General features: G+C 41.9%; 1 protein-coding gene across 1 annotated transcript; it reads left to right on the forward strand.

Annotated features, from left to right (window-relative positions):
• The first annotated feature begins 19,399 nt into the window (after positions 1-19,399).
• Positions 19,400-21,365, forward strand: DRD5 (dopamine receptor D5). Its single transcript, XM_027836427.1, has one exon. The coding sequence runs from the start codon at positions 19,470-19,472 to the stop codon at positions 20,904-20,906; it is 1,437 nt and encodes a 478-aa protein (XP_027692228.1). The 5' UTR covers positions 19,400-19,469; the 3' UTR covers positions 20,907-21,365.
• Positions 21,366-25,735: the final 4,370 nt, after the last annotated feature.

The following is a 25,735-nucleotide window of genomic DNA, read 5'->3' on the forward strand; positions in this document are numbered from 1 at the left end:
TATACCCAATGCTTAGCACTGTGCCTGGCTCATAGTAAGTACTTAATTAGAAGCATCTATTAAATATAATAAAGAAAAAGAAAAAAAGATAGTTTCTACTTTCAAGGAGTTTACATTTTAAGGGAAGAAAGACAATACATTAAAAGGGGCTGGAAATCAGGGGCCAGAAAGTGAGAAATAAAGTTGGGAATGAACTAAGTATGACTTGGATACCACATGGAGTGGTGGAGAACATTTGGGACTCACCTGGATAGGACTGAAGGTAAGAGGCATTCTGAAGGTGAGAAGGCTACTAGTGAGGAAGTACAAAAGTCTAGAGAATGAGAAATGTCATTGGGGGATGTTCTCTCTCTCTCTCTCTCTCTCTCTCTCTCTCTCTCTCTCTCTCTCTCCTCTCTCCTCTCTCCCCTCTCTCTCCTTCCCTCCCCCCCTGGAAATCTCTTCTTCAAATACCACCCCCCAGCTCCCATCTCTGCTGAAACCTTTCTTCCTGTTGGGTCATTATTAGGGGCTGTCTGGCTTGAGAAAGAGACCATCTCCTAGTAATAAGTAATCAAAGTAGACAGAAAGCACATAGAAGATTTATAGCTGGAAGAGACTTTGGGGGTCATTTAGGCCAAGCCCCTCATTTTACAGATGAGGGGAAATGAATCACCCAAAGTCACACCGATTGTTAGTAAGAGAGTTAGGATTATGAACCTCAGCTGATTCCAAATTCAGTGCTCTATTCACCATATCATATAGCACTGACAGGTAGCAGCTGTTCAGGTGAAGATGCGTACCTTAGAGATGGAGGGAATCATCATTGACTTGGGTCTATGATTATTATTATTTCAGGGCCAGATATCTTCCCTGCCCCACTGTCCTGCCACCAAACTGTGTGACCCAGTGAGAGCTGTCCTGTGGTATCCTTAGAGATGGGCATAGCTCCTGACAGCCAGGTCCTGGCTGACCAAGAGAGGCTTTGAGAGACCACAAAACTATTGGTGGGTCAGGGAATCCTGATAAACCTTTGTTCTTAGCAGGGGCATAACAGCTATTTCTCAGGCTGGGGCTTGCCAAAGAGCTTCAGACCTCCTGTTTGGCAGTGGGTAGAGCTTTCCTGCAGGCGTTACCAGTCCTGTACCTTTGCTTTAGGAATGGAAAGGAATAAGTATGGACCACCTTACCCTCATTAGCTGAAACCCCACAAACTCATCCACCGGTCATTCTTCAAAAAGCTCAAATACAGATACTCCAGGAAGACTTCTTCAATCTCTCCCTCCTCTGAGTCCTCACAGCACTTTATCTGGATCCTTCTTGAGGTAACTATTACTTTTTGCCTTGCCAGTATGATAATAACAATGATTTTAATAACTCATATTTACATAGCACTTTAATGTCTTGATAATATCTTACATGCATGATCTCATTTATTCCTTACAAAAATCCTATGAAGTAGGCACTATTATTATCCCCATTTTACAGATGAGGAAACTGAGGTTGAGAGAAGCTGAATGACTTAGCTAGGGTCGCACAATAAGTGTCTGAGGCAGGATTGAAACTCAGGTCTTTCTGACTTCAAGTCTAGAGTGTATACATGTCTTATCTCTCCTACTTACCCACAAACTCCTTGAGGTCAGGCTATCTAAGTTATCTTTGTATATCCCCAATGTCTAGCACACAGCAGATAACCTCTTATTTTTATAAGGTTCTTTAGAGCTTACAGTATGAGCTATTATTCTTACTCTTTTTTCCTTTTTTTTTTTTGGTCTAGGCAATGGGGTTAAGTGACTTGCCCAGGGTCACACAGCTAGTGTTATGTGTCTGAAGCCGGATTGGAACTCAAGTCCTCCTGAGTCAGGGCCAGTGCTCTATCCACTGCACCACCTAGCTACCCCAGTATGAGCTATTATTATTATTATTATTAGTGACTGTTTGTTGCAAGAATGATTGAATGAAATATCAATCCATCCATAAGCATGCCTGGTGGGTGCCAAGTGCTGTACTAGGTACTGGGATACTGGGATCACAAATACAGACAACGAACCTATACTTGTGCCCCAGGCACTATCTCACTTGACATCATTCTGAAAGTAAAAGGCAAAGAAAATCTACCTCTGTGTGCTGAGATGTGGGAATTCTACTTTAAAATTCAGCATTAGGAATGACTTCTGCAGAAATTGTCTACAAAGTTTAGCTGGGTGAGATCAGCTCACCATGACGTCTTGGACTGGTTACTCACCTGTCTGGAGCCACCCCCCCCCCCAATTCTAAAGACTATCAGCAAACTCTCCTTTCTTACCTCTTGACTTTTTATCCTCTCCTGACTTCTCTCCTTCCCTCACCTTTACACCTTCAAGGGCATAGGTCACTCTGCTTTGGCCTTATCTTGGGTCCCAGTTCCCACAAACCCCCATCTCTGTTCTGCTTTTCCTACTTGCTGTGGTAATGAATCATTTTGTTCGGTTTAACATAACTCCTTCTACCATCCTCCAAATACCATCTCTGACATGAAGATCTGTCCTTATTGTATCAGCTATTTCTACAGAGAATTCATAGTGTCCTAGGATCATAGAAACTTAGAGTCACCTCTTTGGGACTTTTCAGTCTGGAATTCCTGCCTCCTCCATTCTTTCCTTTTAGAAATGCCCAGCTATCTTGAGTTGAATATCATTCCTTACATTTTGTTTTCCTAAACAGAGACTCAGCAACCTATGGTGTAAGTTTTAAAGAAATACGAGGTCTGGTTCTTTAGCTACACATAAGAGTTGCTGATGTCATCCACTGTCTTCCCTCTTGCTACTTTGGAAAGCTGCCTCTAGCCACCTATTGTGGGCAGCTGGCTTGTGGTCACCATGGTCCCCTGCGAACAAGGGTTAGTATGTGTGGTCAGCATTCTCCTTCACAATTCCTTCTGCTGCCCCAAGTGGAGAAGGGTGAGAACCATGGCAAGCCACTTTGGAAAGGTCACCAATCTCAGTCCTAAAGAGCTCAAAATGGCCCAGTTTTAAATATCTAAGCATGAGGCCTTGTACATACCACATGTTCAACAAATATTTTTGATGGATTATTGACTCATAGCTATTTTAATACCTTTCCTTTATATCACATTTTAAAGTTCTCCAAGGAGATGCTATACATTTTTCCCAATTGATCCTCACAATCCTGTGAGGTGGGTTCTAAAAATATCCATTTTGCTGATGAGAAAACTGAGGCTCGGGACTCTTGCCCAGCGTCATATAGCTTAGAGGAGTATGAAGCGTCATACAGAGGCAGGAGTATGAACTTAGGTCTTTGGGGCTCCAAGTCCAAGCCACTATACCATCCTGCTTCTTCTTTGGTGGGACTCTGATTTCATTGGTTACTCTATCAGGACAGATTGCTCCCCTTCAGCTACCCCCTCTCCTTATTCTGTGTGGTCTTCGTCCCTGTTCTTATAGAGAATTCACCCAGTGTACTGGGGTGGCGCTTTCTCTGCTTCTTTTACTATCTGGAAGGTGGAAATACTCTAAAACTGTCAGTTACAGAGATGGTGGAAATCTGCATTATTAGAGGGAGTTTCCTCATTTGGGATGGCCCTACACCAATAAAACTGCCAGTCCATAGTCCTATCATGGCACCAGTGTAGCCCTGGGATTGTCCATGTCTTATCTCTCATTTTTACTACATAACAATACTTTCTTTTCTGTTATTTCAGGTAACATTCTGTAGCCTGTTTATAACAAGCATGCCTTTTGGACTTCTCATAATTTTGATTTTTCAAAGGCTGCCATATTTCATACTTCATGGTACGATAGTAACACCGAATCCCTGGCCTCTATCCCTTTCCATACACACATGGCTCCCACTCTAGGTCCTTGTCACCTCTTACCTAGACTATTGAAATAACCTCCTAATTGGTCCCCTTATCCCAAGTCTCTCCCCTCTCCAAGCCAGTCTTCACAGTGCTGCCAAAATAAACTTTGTAATACACAGGCCTGACCATGTCACTCCACTGCCTAAAAACCTTTTAGTACCTTCGTATTGCCTGTGGGAGAAAATATACTTTCCTTAGCTAGACATTTTATTTTTATTTTTCAGGCTGGCATTTTATTATTGTTGTTGTTCAGTTATTTTTGGTAGTATCTGACTCTTTATGAACTCATTTGGGGTTTTCTTGGCAAAGATACTGGAGTGGTTTGCCAGTTCCTTCTCCAACTCATTTACAGATGAGGAAACTGAGGCAAACAGGGTTAAGTGACTTGCCCAGAGTCACACAGCTAATGAGTGTTATGTATCTGAGGTCACATTTGAACTCAGGTCCTCCTGAGTCCAGGGCCGGTGCTCTGCTTAGCTGCCTCAGGAAGCATTATTCCTATAGAGATGTACTATCAAAGCAGGGAACAACTTGGTACCCAAAGGTCTGGAACAGAACTTCTTACTAGCCTGAATTCATATGGAGTTTTAAGGTTTACAAAATGCTTTGCAAATATTATCTCATTTTATCTTCACAACAACCCTGAGAGGGAGATGCTATTATTATCCTCATTTTTTTTTTACATATGAGGAAACCGAGGTGAAATGACTTGCCCAGGGTTCCCCAGCCAGTAAATGTCTGACGCCAGATCTGAACTCTGATCTTCTTGAGTCTAGGCTTGGCACTCTATCCATTTTCCCCTGGCTGGGATTGGCAGATGAGAACAATTTATTCCTACAGTCATGAAGGCAGCTGAAGCAGGTGCTATGGAACCCTTAGATATTGAAGATGCCAAGATCATTCATTGCATTCTGGGCCATTGCTAGTTCTTTTGTTTTTTGTGCCACTAGACTTTGATGATTCTAGAAGAGAGTGTGAGGCTGACGATTTTGTGCAACCCTGCCTCACTTAAATCCAACTCATGAATGAATCAAGACATCACTCCACGATGCTATTGGTCTTCTTGGAAAATGAAGGACCACCCACCACCACTGCCACCACCAACACTACCACCACCACCACCACCACCAACAACAACAAAAACAACAATACTATATCCACTGAAGAGGCTGAAGTCATTCTCAATCAATGTTGAAAGCTCAGAAATATCGACTGGGGTAGTGCATAATGTCCATCAAATGCTGATCCATACAACGTCTCTGGAACAGACAGACAAATAGAGCATTTGTTAAGCACTTAGTATGTGCCAAGAACTATGCTAATCACTGGGAATGTAATTCAGGGTGTCCCAAAAGTCTTAATCCATTAAAACTGAAGACTGAACTAAGACTTTTGGGATATCCTACAAAAGCAAAAAAGACTGTTCCTCCCCTTGAAGAATGTATGTTCTAATGAGTGAAGACAACAGACAAAAGGAAGCAAGAGTGAGGGCAAGGCTGCTAGGGAGAAGGTGGAGAATTCCAGAGTCTAAAGTGGGGCCTGGAGTGGCAAGCATGATGACCTAGGGACCTTTTGAAATGATGGTCATGGCTAGGGAGGACCATAGGAGTAGAGGTATCTCTAGGGTGAGAAGGCTGATAGTGAGGAAGTGGAAAAGGGAAACTCCAAATACATAATGATATAACCCAAAGATTGATATTCCTCTTTCAATACCCAGAAGCTTAGCCCCTGCAGAGGCACCAGAGGCATATGATTCTGGCATTCTTCATAAAATAAAGATAATACGACTTCCATGTGGGATCCAAAGTCGAGCATACATCTTCATCCTTCTCTGTCACGGTTACACTGAGTCATATGAGCCCAAGTGGAAAGGTTCTGGGAAAAGCTGGTGGGTTAGGGCTTTATTTCTTAGGGGTCTAGAGTAGCACCTAACCCTAACCTCCTCCCCATTTCCCAGTTCTGCTCAAGTGGATGTCTGTTTCTGGCAAGATAATTCCAGAATCCTACTTTGAATACATACGGCATACATATATATAAATTATACATTATATTATATAAAATACACACACACACACACACACACACTTCAAGGAACACAGGTTCCTTGAAGGTCTCTACTAATCATCTATATTTCTCAGCCCTACTATTCCCATTCACCTGCATTATATCCTAGCGAGGTCTCAAAGGCTTTCCTTTCAAGTAAGCGGAGTCCTCGTAGAAAACTCATGACACCAACAAGTATAAGTCCCAGTACTTGGTTCACTGCTGTTCTGGGTCCTGGGACTATTTTGGGTGAATTGCCTTTTTCCTGCTTCTGGCCTTTGCTGCTGTCCATTTATTGCTGCTGCCTTCGCTGTGTTTAGTTTCAGAGTCCCTCTGCTTCTGCCATCACTGACTTTGTAGCTTTTCACTTGCTGTCTTCCAGTACAAGTCTTGGATCAGGCACTGCTGGCTGCCTATCTTTTGGCCAAGGTCTCTGTCCACTCACTACAGGCAGCTCATGACTTCTCTCCTTCCTCTATTTCCTGGAAGTCTCTTGCTGTTGTGTGACTTCTTCCCGGATACCTCTACTCTCTTTTGGGACCTATGCTCCTCTCTTTTGCATGCAACCACCAGTTTGAAGCATTATGGGAAACTGAGTCCTATTTCTAACACTCATGTGCCCTCCTGCATCCCTGCTCCATCACTAACAGAAGAGAAGGAAGAAGAGGAATGATTTAGCCATGCGCTGCCAGTTCAGCTGTATAAATATCTCATTCTCTCCATTAGATTGTCCACTGCTTGAGTGAAAGAATTACATATTGTTTCATATGTGCATCCCTAGCACTCAGCATAAAGATTTGCACATTGTGGGTACATAAAAAATTGACAGATTGAAATTTTTGAATTGGAGTTTATAGCAGACTCATGAACTGGTCTTACACAGTACTCCCCTACTTACATAGTAACTCCCCATGTGTTACCACAATGAGTAAGGGAGGGCAAGTGATCTCTAAGGCAGGTCTTCTTAAACTTTTTCCACTTGTGACCCCCTTTCACATTTCAGCAGCATTTCAGCATGCCCAAAGGCATGCATAGTGCAAAGTGCACATGCTTTGTGTTCAGAATCAAGGCTGCAGTGAAGTTGCTCAATGCAACACTGGCAAGTGCTGCCAGAAACAACTCAGATTCATTACAGGTTTGACTTTGAATTAATTTTTGGTCATTGAACATTCAGAAACCTTTTACTATCGCCGAATTTTTCATGACCCCATATGGGGTCATGATCCACAGTTTAAGAAGCACTGCTCTAGGCTATGTGGGCATCAGCTGTGGCCAATAACCCTGATGAGAGCACCAACTTCATTTTCTCCTGGAGACCTTATAAAAGCAAAGCTAGCCTAGGCTTCTGGGCCTGCATTGCTAAGCTGGCCTTTACACTATAGAACTGACCATTGTAGGAGAATACCATATGAGGTCTCTGTGTGGCAGAACAGTGAAACTTTGGCAGTCAGCTTACCTGGCTGAGTTTTCTCATGTGTGTGTAGCACATTGTATATGTCCCTGGGGATTGTACAGAAAGCTGCTAGGTGTCTTAAGGCACAACATATAACAAAAGAGATGGGCAACGATCATGCCATATCACAAGCAAACAACAATGAGTGTGTCCTTGACCACACTTACTAAACCCTTCTCCATTCTCTTGGGTGCGGCTGTACCACAGGTTGTGGACAGCCACGCAGGCACCAGCTGCTGCTTTCCTATCCCACAGTTCATTTGCTCTGCCTTTCTGATTGTGACATCAAGATGATGAAATTCCACTGTTGGGGTGCAGTGAAATGTTCTCTGAGGTTACTTTCCTGTGTGAAGCAGGATAACTAAAAAGCCAGCTGCCTGACCTGTCAGATGTAATGCAAATAGTCCTTAACTAAATTGTCTTGTCAATCACATGTCAGCACCTAATAGAACCTTGACCCTTCTAGGTCCTCTGGTAGGACAAAAGAGAAAATGTAATATAGTTGGAATAGAAGTCCTAGCTTAGGAGTGTGATAGAATTGGCATTCCAGGAGCCATGTTAAAGGCTCAGTGATGAGGCCCAGCTGCTGCTAATAATCTTTTCCCAGATGTCTTCCAGAGTGCAATGAAATGGAACTAGGAAGGAAACTCTGGATTGAGGTCTGACAGGGATTGGGAATAGGAGGGATCAGGATAGGATGGGCATCCAAACTGGGTTATTGATTGTTTGGGGATGAGCAGGCTGGGTGAGTCAGGCTACCTGCCCTATAGACTAATGAACTGGAGAGCAGAAGACCTCCTTATGTCACAGTTCTGCCTCTTAGGAGCTATGTAAAGATAATACAGGTCCCTCTGTGCCTCAGTTTCCTCATTTATGAAATGGAGATGATAATGATTGACAGATTTCCTCACAAAGTTATTGTGAGTATTCTATAAAATCTATTGTGATCTATTGCTCCATTCTAAAATAGATTGAAATTTAGTGCACTATTATGATAAGTGTTCTGTAAAATAAGCTAACACAGAAATATGAATTGGTTAAAAAATTTGTTGTTGATACCTTTTTTTTTTAACACCATCTACATTTCACAATATATCCCTCTGCCTCCTCCACCACAGCATCATTCCTTATAATGAAGAACAAAAAAGAAAGGAGGAAAAAGTTCAATAAAACTATCTAACACCTCAGGCAAGTCTGAGATTATAGGCAGTGTTCTACGCTGGCAGTGCCCAACCTCTGCCAAGTTGAGAGGGAGCTAAATTTTCATAGCTTTTCTTTGGTCATAATAATTACACAGCCTTCAATTTCACTTTGGCATTGTTCTTTTCATTTACATAATTACTATACACACACATGTATACATATACATGTATGTATATGTGTACATGTATGTATGTGCACACATGTGTATATATGTATGCATATCTATATCTAGAAAGTGTATCTTTTTCCTGGTTCTGCTTACTTCACTTTGCATCAATTCATAGAAGTCTTCTTAAGCTTCTCAGTGTTTTTACTGTGCAATAATATTGTATTACATTCATGTACATAGCTTGTTTAGCCATTGCCCAATTGATAGTTGTTGATTCTGCTTTAGCTTTGCTATAGAAATGTGAATTGTTGCTGTTATTATTATTAATCAGAAAAGGACATGGTTTCAGTTAGACTTGCTGTTTAACTCCAGGTATCAGGAGAGTAACCAACAACCAAGTCATTCTGAGGTCACTGCCAGATATCCATGAAGGCAACAACTCCAAAATGTTATGAATTCAGGAGAAATAGGTCCAAAGCTGGGGGATGGACCTTGAGCAAGGTCAGAAAAACACTGGGGAAGGGCGAGTTCAAGGTTTTAGTAACTGATGGTTTGTCTTACAGGTCTTCAGTCAACATCCTTGCTAGTCGCATCCCTCCTCACTTGGCTCAAGGCAATGCAACCTTTCTCCCTGACACTCCCCTCCCCTCCCAAACTGGTTCCCCAAGCAATGTCTGATGGTGGCAACAAGGAAGGCAGACTCCCTTGGAGCCTGGGAATGAGGGCTTCAGGGCCTTCCACAGGCTAAGAGAAGACACCAGTGCGAGTGTCAGGTCTGAAGCACTTCCTCTGTCTCAGCCACAGTCTCCTTATCTGGAAAATAAGACAATTGTGCTGAATGATATATAAGAGCCTTCCCAGCCTTTACATTCTATGGTTTTAAGAGAGTGCAAGGCCCTGTGGGAATAAGATATTGGGTAGGAAACTGTGGAGGGTGGGGGTTGGGGCAGGGTGATAGAGAGTGGAGATATTGAAAGGATGGCCTTACGGGAAGGCAGGTGCCCATGTGGTATGATTTTAGGGACAGGTTACCATGTGCCTGCCTGCAATTCCCTCCTTACCTCAAATATCTTCCCAACCTGCTCATTGTTGTTCAAATCCACGATCAAAGATAAGGTATAAAGTTAAAAAACAAAAATAAGGCCCCACAGTGACCAGGGTAGGCAATGTTGGCGACTACCTGTGAAACACCACACCACAAAGGACATTTTCCAATACTACTCTTTTCAATTTCATTTTTCAATATTATATTTAAAACACTAATTTTAAATGCCTAGACTCTAAGTTCCATGATAGACTTTGTCTTATTTAAATCTGCCATCAGGGGACCTGGATTCGAATCCTGTCTCTATCTTGTATTGTCTAGTTTGCTTTGAGTCAGTCATTTTATCTCTGAGTCTCAATTTCTTCACTGATGACTTAAGGAAGGAGAAGAGTGGGGATAGTTGCTAGACTGCTGGCCTTGGAGTCAGGAAGCTCTGAGCTCGAATCCTGACTTACATGCTCGGCTGGGGGATACTGGGCAAGTCACCTGAATTCTCTGAATCTTAGTTCCCTCATCGGCAAATTGAGAATAATAATAATCGCGCCTACCTCATGGGGTTGTTTCAAGGATCAAATGAGGTAATTTGTGTAGAGAGGATTTTAGAGCACTATATACATATGAACTGGGTAGAAGAGAACAGTGAGGAAGGGGTGACATACACAAGGCATTGTCTCACAGGCCACCTTTTTCCATTGGAGTAGGAATTAATGGTCACTATTCCACACAGGTAGGAGTGCAATGGGTGGGAGGAGCACATTCCAAGGGGGTGTATTATTCTGGTTGTTATCAAGGGAAGTCATACAGTGCAATCTTGGGCCAGTATTTAACACTTGCATATAAATACATTGGAATTGATGAGCTGCTACAGACTAGAGTGAGCAAAATCAGAAAAACAATTTATGCTATAACATCAGTACTACAGAAATGAAAAATTTTGAGAGCTTTTATAAGCTGATGAAAAATAGAATCAGTAGAATCAGAATTTTATACAACAACCCTGTAAAGACAAATAATTTTAAAAGCCGTAAAAATGCTAATTAGTTGAATGACCTTCCAGGACTCCAGGTGACTAATGATGATGCACGCTATCTACATTCTGACTGAGAAGTGATAGATTTAGGGAGCAGAAATATATATATATACACACACATACACACATATACATATATACATATGTATATATGTATATGTGTATGTATATACAGTTAATATATGTATATGTTGTATGTATATCTAGTCAATGATATCTATATAGTCAATATATGTATATATTGTGTGTATAGTCAAAGACACATATATACATATGTATGTATATATAGTCAATATATAGTTAGGTATATGTAGTCAATGATATATATGTATATTTAGTCTATATACAGCACATATAGTCAATGATATATGTACATATAGTCAATGTATATATGTATTTGTGTATATGTAGTCAACGATACATGTACATATGTGAATGTAGTCAACATATAGGTATATATTGTGTATGGTCAATGATACATGTATATATGTATGTACATATAGTCTATATGTGTATTTAGTATGTGTGTGTATATATATTATATATCCATATACAGAGAGAGAGAGTCAATGAAGGAATTTGTTTTATTTGCGCATGCATATTTGTTGCAAAAATTTTATTTTTCTTTTCCCTTTTTTCTCAATGGAATAGAAGGAGAGAAAACAGACATCTGTCTGAAAATAATTAAAAATAGAGAGCTGTGGAGTTGGTGTGCCATAGCTTGGAATATTACTTTCAGATGAGGCCACTGTATTTTTAGTTCTTAATGTAAAAACAAAACATCAATAAAACAAACAAACAAAAGGAATTGAATGTATGCTCAGTAAGTTCTCAAGTGGCACTAAGACCAGTGGCCATGGAAGATGGGAATTGAATCCAGAGTGACTTCGATAAATTAAAGGAAAGGGTCATGAAAAAATTCCAGCTCTAAAACTGGTCATCTCGCCTGAAGTCTCTTCCCTTTCCACAGGTTGTCTACACAGATGCCAAATTGATCTTACTAAAGCACATGTCACTTACATGTTCAAGAAGCTCTGATTGCAACCTATCATCTCTAGGACAAACCGCAGGGTCTTCTGTTTGACATTTAAAGCCCTTCACAGTGTGGTTCCCACCTATCATTCTGATCTGATTTCACATTCTTCTCCTTTATGCAATCCTTGTTCTAATCTGACTGACCTACTTGCCGTCATCTCTATGTGACCTCCCATTTCCAGCCTCCGTATCTTTGTACTCCCCGTGTCTGGAATGCTCATCTCACCTCTTGGATACCTAGCTAACTCCCATCAATATTCAGCTCAGTTGCTAATTTCTAAGAAGTTATCTTTCCTGAGCCCACCCCCAGCTACTTTGTATTCACCTTACTTATTCTGTGTATTTACGTATCTGTCCTTCTCCCTCCCACTCCCTTAGACCATAAAATCCATGCAGATAGAGACTTGTGTCTTTCTGTCACTATATTCCCTAGCCCCTAGCAGAACAAGCAATTAATAAGTGCTGGTTAAACAGAATTGAACACGGTACACCTGGACTTCTGTCTTCGAGTTCTGATAGTTCCCAGTTCTTGCCTTTTGTCTTTTACTTATTTTCCTACCAACGGATGTCTCTAAAATCCCTTGGGATGTCAAAGGGTTTTGATTTTTACTCAATACTTCTTTAAATGTTAAGCCCCATTAATTTTTATGTGTACGTGGGGTTCAAGAAAATGCCCTGTGTATCTCATCCACATAATCATTCTTATCTCTGAAATCCTCTAGAATTTATTGAACTAAATAGTTCAGTTCTGGATGCCATGTTTTAGAAAGGACACAGACAGGTAAGCACAGGTCCAGAAGAGGCTGCCCAGGATGGTAAGGGTACTTCAAACCATCATAGAATAGTAGAGCTTAAAAACAGTGCTAGAACCATAAGGGACCTTAGCAAATAGAATACAGAACATCAGATCTGGAAGGCACCTTAGAATATCAAACATAGAATATTAGAGCTCCTTAGGGACCATCTAATTATGGACCAGAGATCTAGAACAGGAAGAGACCTCAGTGGCCATTTAGGCTAACCTATTCATTTTTTTGGGGGGTGAGGCAATTGGGGTTAAGTGACTTGCCCAGGATCACACAGCTAGTGTCAAGTGTCTGAGGCCAGATTTGAACTCAGGGCCTCCTGACTCCAGGGCTGGTGCTTTATCCACTGTGCCACCTAGCTGCCCCCTAATCTATTCATTTTACAGATGAGGAAACTTAGACCCAGGGAAGTCAAGTGACTTGCCCAAAGTCACATAAGGTGTAAGCATGAGAGGTGGCATCTGAATCTAGGTCTTTTGACTAAGAGCCAGTGTTTTTTCCTACTGTCCGTGCTGCCTCAGAGCACTCTTAATTTATTTGTAAGGAAACTGAGGCCCAGGGAAGGGAATTGATTTGTATAAGTTTGCACAGCTAGTGGATGGGAGAGTCAAGATTAGAACCCAGATTTCTTGAGTTCTACTTCAGGGTCTTTTTCATTATGTAACATCCTCTTGACTCATTCTTCCAGACTCCCCTGATACTGGTAGGTTGGAGCCTCAGGGGGTGGCTGATTACTCATCCCCTCTGGGTTCTAGAGGGTAACCCTGAGGAGTTGTGGCTTCTGATACTATTGTTCATGAATCTCATCGATCAGTTGATATCAATTAGGTTTTTCAAAAAGAGAACTTACTGAGAAGGTAGAACAGAACAGAACAGAAATTACAAAACACTCCTTATCCTCCCATATAGGAAGTTCATTCTCCCCTCTGCAAACACCTAGGCCCTGGGGAGAGGATATTCAAACTTAAACTATAAAGTTAATGAGGCACACATGTAGGGAATATGTGGGGCCAAAGGGGTACCTTGTGACTCCCGGCCCTGAAAGTCCTTTTCTTTTTTCAATGAATCTCCACTAAATTCACTTCAGGACATGGTATAACAGTAGATAAGATACCAGGAAGAGAATATTGCTTGTACTATGTACAACTCAACAAGAAAGGCAAATTTGAGCCTACTCCAAGAACTGGGCCCTCACTGACCAGTTCTCCCTTTCCAATTCTATAGTACCTGGTCTTATCACTCAACAGTCAGCATCAATGAGCACTCATTAAGTGCCTACCTTGTGTTAGGCTCAGCACCAAGTGCTAAGGATACAAAGAAAGGCAAGAGATGGTCCCCGCTCTCAAGGAGCTCATACTCTTACAATAGCACACCTTCTAATGAATGCTTGTTGACTGACTTATCTTTCCATTTGTGTACATTTTACCCAGATTACCAGGATCCATTTTTATATTTTTCTATAGACCCTGTAGTACTCCATAGTTACTCGAACTGAGCTTTGCACTGAGAAAGTGTATGGTTTATTGGCCAAGGAAATTTTAAATACCTGAGAGTGTTAGGTAAGTCTAAAGTCTGGAGCAGAATGATGTCAGGACTAACACTGCAAGCAATATGAGACTGTGAAATGTTGTCTGTTTGGTTTGGTTTGCCATGGTCTAATTGCAGCTATATAAAAGAGACAAATGGCAGGAAAGTGGAAATACCAGTTTCACTATTACTAGGGTAACAGGATGACCTTGAGCTAATTGGCCAACTGATGGTTTTGGTGTTAGTTCACCTTATTCTTGGCCATACAGTTGTGCTGGAAGTGTTAAAACAAATGCCATCTTCCACTAGTCTCTTAAGTCAAACCCAAGCACCCTGATGGCAACATCAACATTAGTGTAATCTCTGACTGTGAAGGGTAGTTTTGTAACAAGGTAACTCTCTTATTTCCATATCTATAAAATAAGACCTAATGTTTCCTCCAGCTCTAGATGCATGATTCTACATTTGATGCTCACTTTTACTCTCTGATACCCTTTATTTATAGTTGAGGAAATTGAGGTGTGGAGGGAGGAAGGACTTTCCCAAGGTCATACTGCTAGTTAGTAGCCAAGGTGAATTTGCCCCTGACCGAGGTTGCTTTGCCATACCAGGTAGTATCTCGGCAATTTCTGACAGCATGTCCTCAGGGAACAGGAGCTGTGAGTGTATCTTTCTCTTTTCTTGTGTGAAAAGATGAGTAAAGTATTTGAGTCCCCTCCTTCAACATGTTTAGTTGCAAATAGAAATTATTTTGGGAAACTGGGAAAGGACATCTTAAAATAGGGGCTGGGCAGGAAACTGCCAACAAAATCTAATAGAATCCTGAAATTTGAATGGACAGATGACTAAACAAAACCAAGTTCACAGTCTACCCTTCTTGTGTTAATAGAAAGGATTTTGTTGTTGTTAAGTCATTTCAATCATGTCTGACTCTTCATGATCCCATTTAAGGTTTTCTTGGCAAAGATACTGGAGTAGTTTGCCATTTCCTTCTCCTCATTTTATAGAGAAGGAAACTGAGGCAAACAGGGTTAAGTGACCTGCCCAGGGTCATGTAGCTAGTAAGTGTCTGAGGCTGGATCTGAACTCACAAAGATGAGTCTTCCTGATTCCACCTGGCTCTATCCACTTCAAGACTTTGCTACCCATAGAAAGTATAGTGTTCAGAAAAAGAGCATTGATAGTTCTGTTAAATTCTGTGTCTCTCAGGCTTGATCCAGAAAAGTGCTTAGTTCTTGACACTACTTTTAGAGATGGATTTTTTCCTTAATAGTATTATTCCCAATTGCATTTAAAGATAGTTTTCAACATTCATTTTTGTAAAATTTTGAAATTTACAAATTTTTCTCCCTCCCTTCCTTCCCTTCCCCCCTCCCCAAGAGAGCAAGCAATCTTATATAGGTTATACATGTATAATCATGTTAAACATATTTCCAAAAGTAGTCATGTTGTGAAAAAGAATTAGAACAAAAAGAAAAAATAAAAAAAAATGTGAAAGTAGTATGCTTTGATCTGCACTCAGACTCCATAGTTCTTTCTCTGGATGTGGTTACCATTTTCCATCCTGCGTCTTGGAAGTGTCTTGGATCATTGTGTTCCTGAGAAGAGCTAAGTCTATCGTAGTTAATCATCACACAATGTTGCTGTTGCTGTGTACAATGTTTTTCTGGTTCTGCTCACTTCACTCAGAATCAGCTCGTGTAAGTTTTTCCAGATTTTTCTGAAATCCTCCTGCTCATCATTTCTTAGAGCACAATAGTATTCCACTACATTCATATACAATTTGTTCAGCCATTCTCCAATTGATAGACATACCTTCAATTTCCAATTCTTTGACACCACACAGAGAGCTGCTGTAAATATTTTTGTACCAATAGGTCCTTTCCCCTTTTTACAATCTCTTTGGGATACAGACCCAGTAGTGATATTGCTGGATCAAAAGGTATGCATAGTTTTATAGACCTTTGGGCATAGTTCCAAATTGCTAGAGAGGGATTTTGACAAGCTAGAGTAGGTCTAGAGGTGGATGAACAGGCCTATGAAGTTGAAAGAACTGGGGATGTTCAGCCTGAAGAAAAAGACTGAGAGGTTGAGATGGGAGAGAGGAGATGATACAATCTTCAGATATGTGAAGGGTTGTTATATGGAAGAAGGATTAAACTTTTTCTCTCTCTCTCTTTTTTTTTTTTGCCTGACTCCAAAGATACAGGGAGGATCATTTCAGTATAATAAAAAAAATTCTGTAACAATAATAGCTGTCCAATCAAAAATTAGGCAGCTAGGTGGTGCAGTGGATAGAGTGCTGGGCCTGAAGTCAAGAAAACTCCTCTTCCTGAGTTCAAATCTGGCCTCAGACACTTACTAGCTGTGTGACCCTGGCAAGTTACTTAACCCTGTTTGCCTCAGTTCCTCATCTGTAAAATGAGCTGGAGGAGGAAATGACAAACCACTCAAAGAAAAATCCTTAGTGGGGTTACAAGGAGTGGGACAGGACTGAAAAACAGTAATTAAAGAATGGATTGCTTTAAGATAGTGAACCCCCTATCACTGGAGGCATAGAAAGCTGGATCAGAACATGTCAGGGATGCCTTAGACCTTTTATTTTAGATAAAGGTCAGATTAGATGACCTCTGCAGTTCCTTACAAATCCCAAGTTCTATGAATATATAAAATGTTTTTTAAAATGGCAACATAAGTGGCAACCTCACAAAAAAACAATAAAAACCCCAAACATATCCATACATTGCTACCATGACCCTATAAACCAAACCAAACCAAATAAAAACACACACCAAAAAACAAAACAAAACAACAAACCAAAACACCTAGTTATAATTTACTTGGGACTAATTCTAAGTAGGGATGGGTAAGAATTGAGAAGGGGATGGTGAGTAATTTAACAAAACAAATTTGTCAGCTCAAGGACAGAGGCAAAGTCAGATGAATGTTGACTCTTCTTTCATTTACTTTCTTTTGATAAACACTGATTAAGTTTTTACCCGGTACTCTGGGGGTGGGGGGAAGAGACAAAGATAAAGTATTGCCTGTGCTTAGTTAACTGGCTGTGGATAGTTAGTAGTGCTGAACCTGGGATCAACAAGACCAGAGTTCAAATCCTCAAATATTTATTAGCTGATGTGTGATTCTGGCCAACTCACTTAACTTCCATCTGCATCAGTTTCCTCATCGGTAAAATGGGAATAATAATAGTGTCTCCCTCCTGGGATTGTTGTGAGTACAAAATGAGATAATATTTGTAAAATGCTTTGTAAAGTGCTGCCTATAATCTTAGTTATTGTTGTTGTTGTCGTCTTCATAGTTACGGCTGTCTAGTAGGAAAGAAAGGACTTGTGCCCTGATAAATATAATACAAACTAGAACGTGATCATTATGCAAGAGGAAAACAAAGTGACGTGGAATCTGATAAGAGAAAGGCTCTCTCTCTGTCACTGTCTCTCTGTCTCTGTCTCTATCTCTCTTCTCCCCTTCTCTCTCCTGCTGCAGCCCCTATTTTCTTATATTACTTTGGCTCTCTCCTTTGTACTCATTGGATTACACTTGTTAAACTTATCTTGTCTTCCCTTGTAAGCTCCTTGAAGGTAGAGGTTGGGTCGTTTTTTCAACTTTGCACCCCCACCCCCACTCCAGTAACCTAGCACAAGGACATACATAAACAATCTTACACGTTTGTTTAATTTCAGGTTCAAGCCTTCAGGGAAGTGATTCTGTTCCATCTCTGCCCCCTATTCCCCTCCTTTTCCTATGTCAACCTATCTAAGAATTATAATTTAACAGAAGAAACTAGCCCTAGAATTTATGCTGAATTGGACCTTGCATAACTCATTTAAGTGAAAATCATTTTAAGAAATATGCTTAGTCCTCGGAGTAGAAGGAGGGCCACTTGGGAAACTTTCCCTTATCAGACACTTGCTGGGGGCAGTGATCTCTCTCCCGTGATAATAATAATAGTTCACACGTATAAAATTCTCACAGGAAGCCTGTGAGGTAGATAGTGCAATTATTTGTATCCCCATTTTACAGGTGAGAAAATTGAAGTGAAGAAGTGAAGAAACTTCCCCAAGATTTCATGGCTAACAAGTTGCAATCCAGCTCTCCCCAGCCCTAAAACCAAGGCTTTCCGCTATCTCACGGTGCACCTCTACGAAGTATACACCTTTCATCACACCTGATTTCTTGCCTTTTTAAAAAAAAAAAGCTACTGTCACCTCAAGCTCGGGAACTTCCACTTGGCTCCTGCAGAATAGTGGGAGAGTGCTCAGTTGGCTCTAATTAAGAAGCCAAGATAGGGGAGTCAGGGGGCAACGGGGCAGGAAATTTGCCCCCGGGCCTGCTCCCGGGCACGACTTGGCATGTGCTTCTGTGGTTTGGCATTTGGACATCTCCTAGACCTTAAAAGTCCTCACCTTTAGTTATAAACTGCTGACTTCAGATTCGTAGCTGATGTGAGGACAATCAGAGGGTAGAAGGCGGGAGACCAGATAGAAATAGGTAATACTGGGGCTGTGGGGAGGGGGGAGAAGGGAGAGGGAGAGAAGGAGAGAAAAGGAGAGTGGAGGCTCAAGGGGGAGGGAGGGACGGAATAGAGTAAGGTGGGAGGGAAGGAGGGAGGGAAGGAGGCAGGCAGGCAGGCGGGCAGGCAGGAGAGCGTTATTCCCAGGCAAGGCGGGCTAGAGGTGTTTCTTCTTTCTCTTCCTTCTTCACTTCCGATCCCAGACAGAACCATAGCGGCAGTTACAAGGAGCTCCCTATCTCGGGGCCCCGGCGGGGCAGAGAACCGGGAGAGTCAGCAGCCCCTACGCCCCAGCGCTGGGGCAGGTGATAGAGCCAACAGCCAAGGGCGCCCAGCGGCTGGACTCGAGGTGCGCGCTGTAGCTAACAGACCCCAGGGCTGGGGAAGGTAGGAAACAAGTGGAAAGCCGCTTTTTAACCCCAGCTGTGCACGGGGCAGTGACTGGGGACAAGGGGGACAGGGAGATTCCCCTCCCCCGCCAATCCACTCGGTTGGCAATTTCACTTAACCCTCCCCAAGGGATGCGGGACGCTAGGAGTTAAACCGAGGGCACGGTCTGAGCTCCAAGCGGAGGCAGAGGAGACGAAAGAGCAGAGCCTCGGGGCCCGACGCTTGGAGCCCCGAAATCTTCTTCCCCGCTCTGTTCCGGATCCCCGGTGGCTGTGGCAGCTGCTGAGCAGCGCGGAGATTCAGCCCTGGGCTTCAGCACGGAAGCCCCATAGCAGCCGGAGGGCAACTGCCCGCGGGGCGCAGGAGCCCTGGGGGAGGGGGAGCGCCAATGGGGCTTCGCCAGGGGCATTCGGGTGAAGTGTCTGCCGCCCAGTGCCCGGCGCCCCTGGAGGCCCTGCCATGCTTTTACCACCCCGACGGAACCGGACCCTGTACCCGCCGCTGCTGCTCTTGCAGCTGCAGCTGCCCCCAGCAGGAGCCTGGGGCCCCGAAGGGGCAGGTGGGAACAGCCGGGAGATTCTGGGGCCGGCGCAGATAGTCACTGCCAGCCTCCTGTCGCTCCTCATTCTCTGGACCTTGCTGGGGAATGTGTTGGTGTGTGTGGCCATCATCCGATACAGACATCTGCGCTCCAAGATGACCAACATCTTCATTGTGTCTTTGGCCATCTCTGACCTCTTTGTAGCCCTCCTAGTCATGCCCTGGAAAGCCGTAGCAGAGGTGGCCGGCTACTGGCCCTTTGGGGCCTTCTGCAATATTTGGGTGGCCTTTGACATCATGTGCTCTACGGCCTCCATCCTGAACCTGTGCGTCATCAGCGTGGACCGCTACTGGGCCATCTCCAGCCCCTTCCGTTATGAGCGCAAGATGACCCAGAGGGTGGCCTCGATCATGATCAGTGCAACCTGGGCCTTGTCCATCCTCATCTCTTTCATCCCTGTGCAGCTCAATTGGCATAAAGATCAAGAGGGTTTTGCTAGAAACCAGTCTCCTCCATCTACTTTCACCAATGGGACCCCCTGGGGAGAGGAGACAGAGGAACTCGTGACTGAGGGAGTTGAGAACTGTGACTCAAGTCTCAACAGGACTTATGCCATCTCCTCCTCCCTGATCAGTTTCTATATACCGGTGGCCATTATGATCGTGACCTATACGAGGATTTATCGCATAGCCCAGGTGCAGATTCGGAGGATTTCCTCCTTGGAGAGGGCTGCGGAGCATGCTCAGAGCTGCCGGAGCAACCGAATGGACTGCCCGCATCATAACAGCCTCAAGACCTCCATCAGGAAGGAGACCAAAGTCCTAAAGACGCTATCTGTGATCATGGGGGTCTTTGTCTGCTGCTGGCTCCCCTTCTTCATTCTGAACTGCATGGTTCCTTTCTGTGACAACCCTGGAGACCCCCAAGCTGGCTTCCCTTGTGTGAGTGAGACAACTTTTGACATATTTGTCTGGTTTGGGTGGGCCAACTCATCCCTCAACCCTATCATCTATGCCTTCAATGCTGACTTTCGAAAGGTATTTGCCAACCTTCTGGGGTGCAGCCACTTCTGTGCTGGAACCCCGGTGGAGACAGTGAACATTAGCAATGAGCTCATCTCTTACAACCAGGACACAGTATTCCACAAAGAGATTGCCACTGCCTACGTCAACATGATCCCTAATGTGGTTGACTCTGTAAGTGGAAATGATGATGGTCCTTTTGACAGGATGTCTCAGATTTCCCAAACTTCCCCGAATCATGATCTTGCAACTGATTCAGTGTGCGAGCTGGACTGTGAGGGAGAGATTTCACTGGGCAAAATAACTCCCTTCACTCCAAATGGTTTACATTAAACTGCTTAAGGAATTGGTTTCTTGGAACGGTACATTTGTAAATGTTTAAATACACACATAAACCCAAACACCCAAACACATACACACTCCTACACTTGCTGGTCAGGTAAACACATGCCTTTTCTGTATTTCTGTCTAGTGTCTGAAGTGCTTAGCAAAACTATGGAAGTGAAAGGAGGAACTTCAGTACCACAGTCTTGTTTCTTCTTCATCACCAGGGAGGGTGAAATGTTCATGGACATTAAAACGTAGTTTTTACAAACTGTTTGTCCTGTGACTTGTGTTTGGATTGGTTTTTAAAACAGCAGAGACCCAAGGGTAGGGTGGGGGAATTTATCTCTATATCACTGTCTGTTCTAATGTGTTTGTGCAATCCCTATCATGCTGGGTTTCTTTTTTGGCTAAGGAATCCTTCTTGATTTGCTCTGAAGGACTAATAAATGTAGGTTATATTGATAATGGGGTTATTTTTCATTTATCGATGTGATTTTTCAATGTGGGGTCCTTCCTTAGCTAGGATTATAGGAACTGGTTTTTGTAGAGAGTTTTTAAAAAAGACATTTTCCTTGTCAAAAAATATGTTGCTTTTATGTTAGCAGACAATTCTGCCTTAAAGTTGTACACAGGGATGGATGATTGCTTTAAATTTGCTTCTTCATGCTATTTGCATTTTGAGCTGGGGTCTCGGGTGGGTTGCAATCTTTATGCTGTGATATATGTCTGTGTTATAGTTCTGAGTCAGTACTGCAAACCATTGTTAGGGCTATTGCCCACTTGCCATACATTTTCATTTCTCTTCCATGAATTTTTTCCTTGAAAAATAGTCATAATGGTTAAGATAAACTGTTTCCTTGGTGTTCTAGACATATGCTATTGGTTTACAAAATTATGCTAAAATATTGCATTAAAATTAAATATGATTAAAATAGTTAACTTCCTTTTTAATCTTGTCAAATATAAGAATATTGTGGCTTATTTACTGTTTTTTCTAAAAAGCTTGAAAATGGGTATGCTTATATGGTTTTAATAAAGCCCTACTGTCTTAATGGAACTTTTCATTTGGAGACTAAGGGAATTCAAGGGCAGAGGGAATGGAGTATGATTTCATTGGTATAAAGAACTCCTGGGTGAAGACATTCTCCTCTTCCTGTGTAGCCTGCCACCTTCAATCCTTCAGTCCTTCAAGAGTTGCCTAGAGCACTGAGAGGTTAAGTGAGCCACACAGTAAGCATGGGGCAGAGGTGGGATTTGAACCCAAGACTTCCTGGCTGAAAAACTATTTACTACCTCAAACTCTGTCTAAGTGCTTGGAAATATAAAGTCCATTTAAAATAAGATACAGGTGCCAAAGATAAAATTTGAATGAGCACATCTAGTACTTGAAAATCTTTTGATTGTGGTGTTAAAAATTGCTCAATCACTTCATTTTGCAATGCTCCACACAGTGAAGAAAATATATTTCATCTCAGAACCATTCCAGTTGAGAGCAAGTTATTACCATGATGGATGATGAATGGCAGTGTAATTAATAGAAGGAAGTGAAATGTGAAGGTGTGCTTCCACATAAATCCCAACTTTGAGTCAATCTTCTGGAAAACAGATAATCCATTTTTTGCCTTTTAAAAACAATTTTATTTTCAGCCTCTTAAAGTGCTACACCTGTCATCATTAGTGTTAAGGACAATCCTGTTTTCTCTTCTGTTTTATGTATTTACTTTCAGAGAATCTTAGTAACTAACATTTATATAGCACTTTAAGGTTTGTTACAGATGCTATTTCTTTTGATCCCTGAACAACTCTGTGGGTAGGTGCTATTGTTTTCCACATTTTACCGATGAAGAAACCAAGACTGGAAGGGGTTAAGTGACTTGTCCAGGGCCACAAAGCTAGTAGCTGTCTGAGGCAGGATTCAGATCCATGTTTCCCTGACTCCAAGAGTAATGCTCTAGACCACCTAGCTAGAAAGAGCTTTAGAATACAGAACACAGAATATAAGAGCTAGGAGGGATCTTAGAGATTATTGGGCCCAAACCCTTTATTATACAGGTGAGGAAATTGAGAAATGATATGTCCAAAGTCACACAGAGAGTTTGCTAGGACAAGAATCTAAGTCTCCTGATTGCCAATCTAGTGGTGTTTTCATTAGAATCTACTTTATTGAACCCTATGGCATGCTTGATTTGATTCTATCACTTGTACTGGTCATGAGAAATTATTTTGGGGATTTTTTCCTTCTGGTTGTTGTGGCAAAATTTCTTTCCTAGAGAGGCTTGTTTCAAGGCTTCAGGATACAACTTTCTTTAGTGATGCAGAATTAGCTGCTTGAGAAGTCTGGAAATATTGCCACTAAATTGTTTAAAAAATGAGTATTCCTAAAATTGCAACTGCAGTTACACGTGGGTCAATATGTGCATTTGTTCATTCATTCAACAAATATCGATCAAATGCTTTTATGTGCACAGCTCTATGTTTGCTGCTATAATTGCATATTAGTGCATCCAGTTCCAAGTAACCCAGTACTTTATTCAAAGAATTGTTGTGGTCCCATTGTCCTCTCTATTGGGGCTGATACTCAACTAACTCTACCATTCATAATTTGTTCATAGAATCATAGGTTTGGAAGGCACCTAGAGAGGAATTGTTACTTAATCATGTTATATAGACACCATCATCTCCCTGATCAAACATATACAAGATATTGCGAAAAATGGTCTCTGTGCTCAAGGAACATGTCATCTAATTTGGGACATAGGACATATATGCAAAAAGATATGTAACAATATAGCATCTGTGCTATATTAGCATGGGGAACTCTCTTCACCACTAAGTCCAAAGGAGTCACTTGAGGCAGATAGAGGTTAAGTGATGTGTCAAGGATCACACAGCTAGCAAGAGTCATGTAAAACTCATAAGGCCACTCCAAACAACAGTTTGTAGTGGAATATGTTAAGTTCCAGGTGACTTGTGCAGGAGATCAGAGGACAGAGAGGGAGTTGTGGGTTGGGGTATTGGGGAAAGTTCTGTGGAAGAGATGAGACTACAGCTGGACTCTGAAGGAATTTAGAGCAATGGTTCCTAGCTCAAATCACAGATTTGCTTTAAATTTATAAGTTATTTGTTTGCGCTGTTATAAAAAACTTTATTCCTCTACCCTAAATCTTGTTAATCTTATAATTTATGCACACAGGCTCAAAATCCAAGAGTCATCTTTGACTTTTCCCTTTACTTCCTCCCTCCACCCACACAATCAATTAGTTGCCAAATTCTTTGGATTATAAATTCACAATCCTTCTCATATTCATCCATACTTTCCCTTCTGCATTCCACCACCATAATGCAAGCTGTCATACACTTTCACCTGTGCTCTTGTAATGGCTTCATAAAGGTCTTCCTGCTTCTGGTCTCTCACTGTTCTAACCTATCCTTCAGAGAGCTTTCAAATGAACTGTCCTAATGCATGGGTCATGAAACCCAATTCAAACTTGGACAAAAATCCTCTATACAACACTCTCAACAAGTGGACATCCACTTAAAAATCTTCAGTGATGGGGACACCCACTACCCTTTTGACAACCCATTTTCACTTCCGGCCAATTCCAATTTTTAGGCAATCAGGAACATGGGGAGTTGTAAGCTGGAGAAGAGATTTTGGAGTAGGAGAGGGACACAGTAATTGTCTTCAAGTATTGGGTAGAGGGACTAGATCTGTTCTGTGGGATCTCAGAGGGCAGGAGGATGACCTCTGGGGCACCATTTGATGTAGAACTTCTTTTGGTACAACACCCAGCCCTCACCAAAAGTGCCTCTCTATGGGGTTGTCTTTATTTCACATGCTTGCTAGATAGTAAGCTCTTGACTGTTATCTTTTAAATTCCAATAACATAAACTTTATTGTGTTCCCAAGAAGTCTGACTTGGCACATTCCACTTTGTTTCAGCCAGTTCTTCTCATTATCTTAGAGTGGGGTATCAAGAATGAGCAATGAGTGACCACTTTAATCAAGCTGAAGACAATCTGGGGGAGTGTATCCAGGATACCACGAGGTCTGGAAACCACACCATAGGAGGATGGATGGAAGGAACTAGGGACCTTTTAGTCTAGAGAAGATTACACTTAGGGGGAAACACAACCATTGTCTTCAAACACTTGAAAGACTGGTGAAAGAGGGAATGTTTGTGTTACTTCAGAGAAGGGAAGTAGGACCAATGGGTTAAAGTTACAAAGAGTCAAATTATGTCTAGCATAAGTAAGAATATTTTCTAACAATTAGTGCTGTACAGGAATGGAACACTGCTTCACGTGGTAGTGATCTCTCCATTACTGATGATTGAATCTGAGAGTCAGAGATCATCTAGTACAACCTTTGTTTACATAATGATAGCTAACATTTTTATTTCATTCTAAGGCTTGCAAAGTGCTTTACAGATATTAACTCATTTGATCCTCACAATAACCCTAGGAAGTAGGTACTTTTATGATCCTTATTTTAATGATAAGGAAACTAAAGATCAGAGAGGTTAAGTGACTTGACCAGGATAACACAGCTAGGGAATGTTTGTGGTAGGATTTGAACTCAGGTTTTCCTGACTCCACTTCCTATACTATATATGATGTACCATCTTGATGCCTTTAATAGGAATCTACTCTATAACATCCCCCAAGAAGTGGTTTTATAGTTTCTACTGCAGTGATGGGGAATCCACGACCACATTAGGCAGCCTATTCCACTTTTAAGATAACTCTAATTGTCACAAAGATTTTTTTTATATCAAGCTAAACCCATTCTTTCTTTCTTTCTTTCTTTCTTTCTTTCTTTCTTTCTTTCTTTC

Source organism: Vombatus ursinus, unplaced genomic scaffold, assembly GCF_900497805.2.
Source record: "Vombatus ursinus unplaced genomic scaffold, bare-nosed wombat genome assembly UNPS02014818.1, whole genome shotgun sequence".
Taxonomy (NCBI): domain Eukaryota; kingdom Metazoa; phylum Chordata; class Mammalia; order Diprotodontia; family Vombatidae; genus Vombatus; species Vombatus ursinus.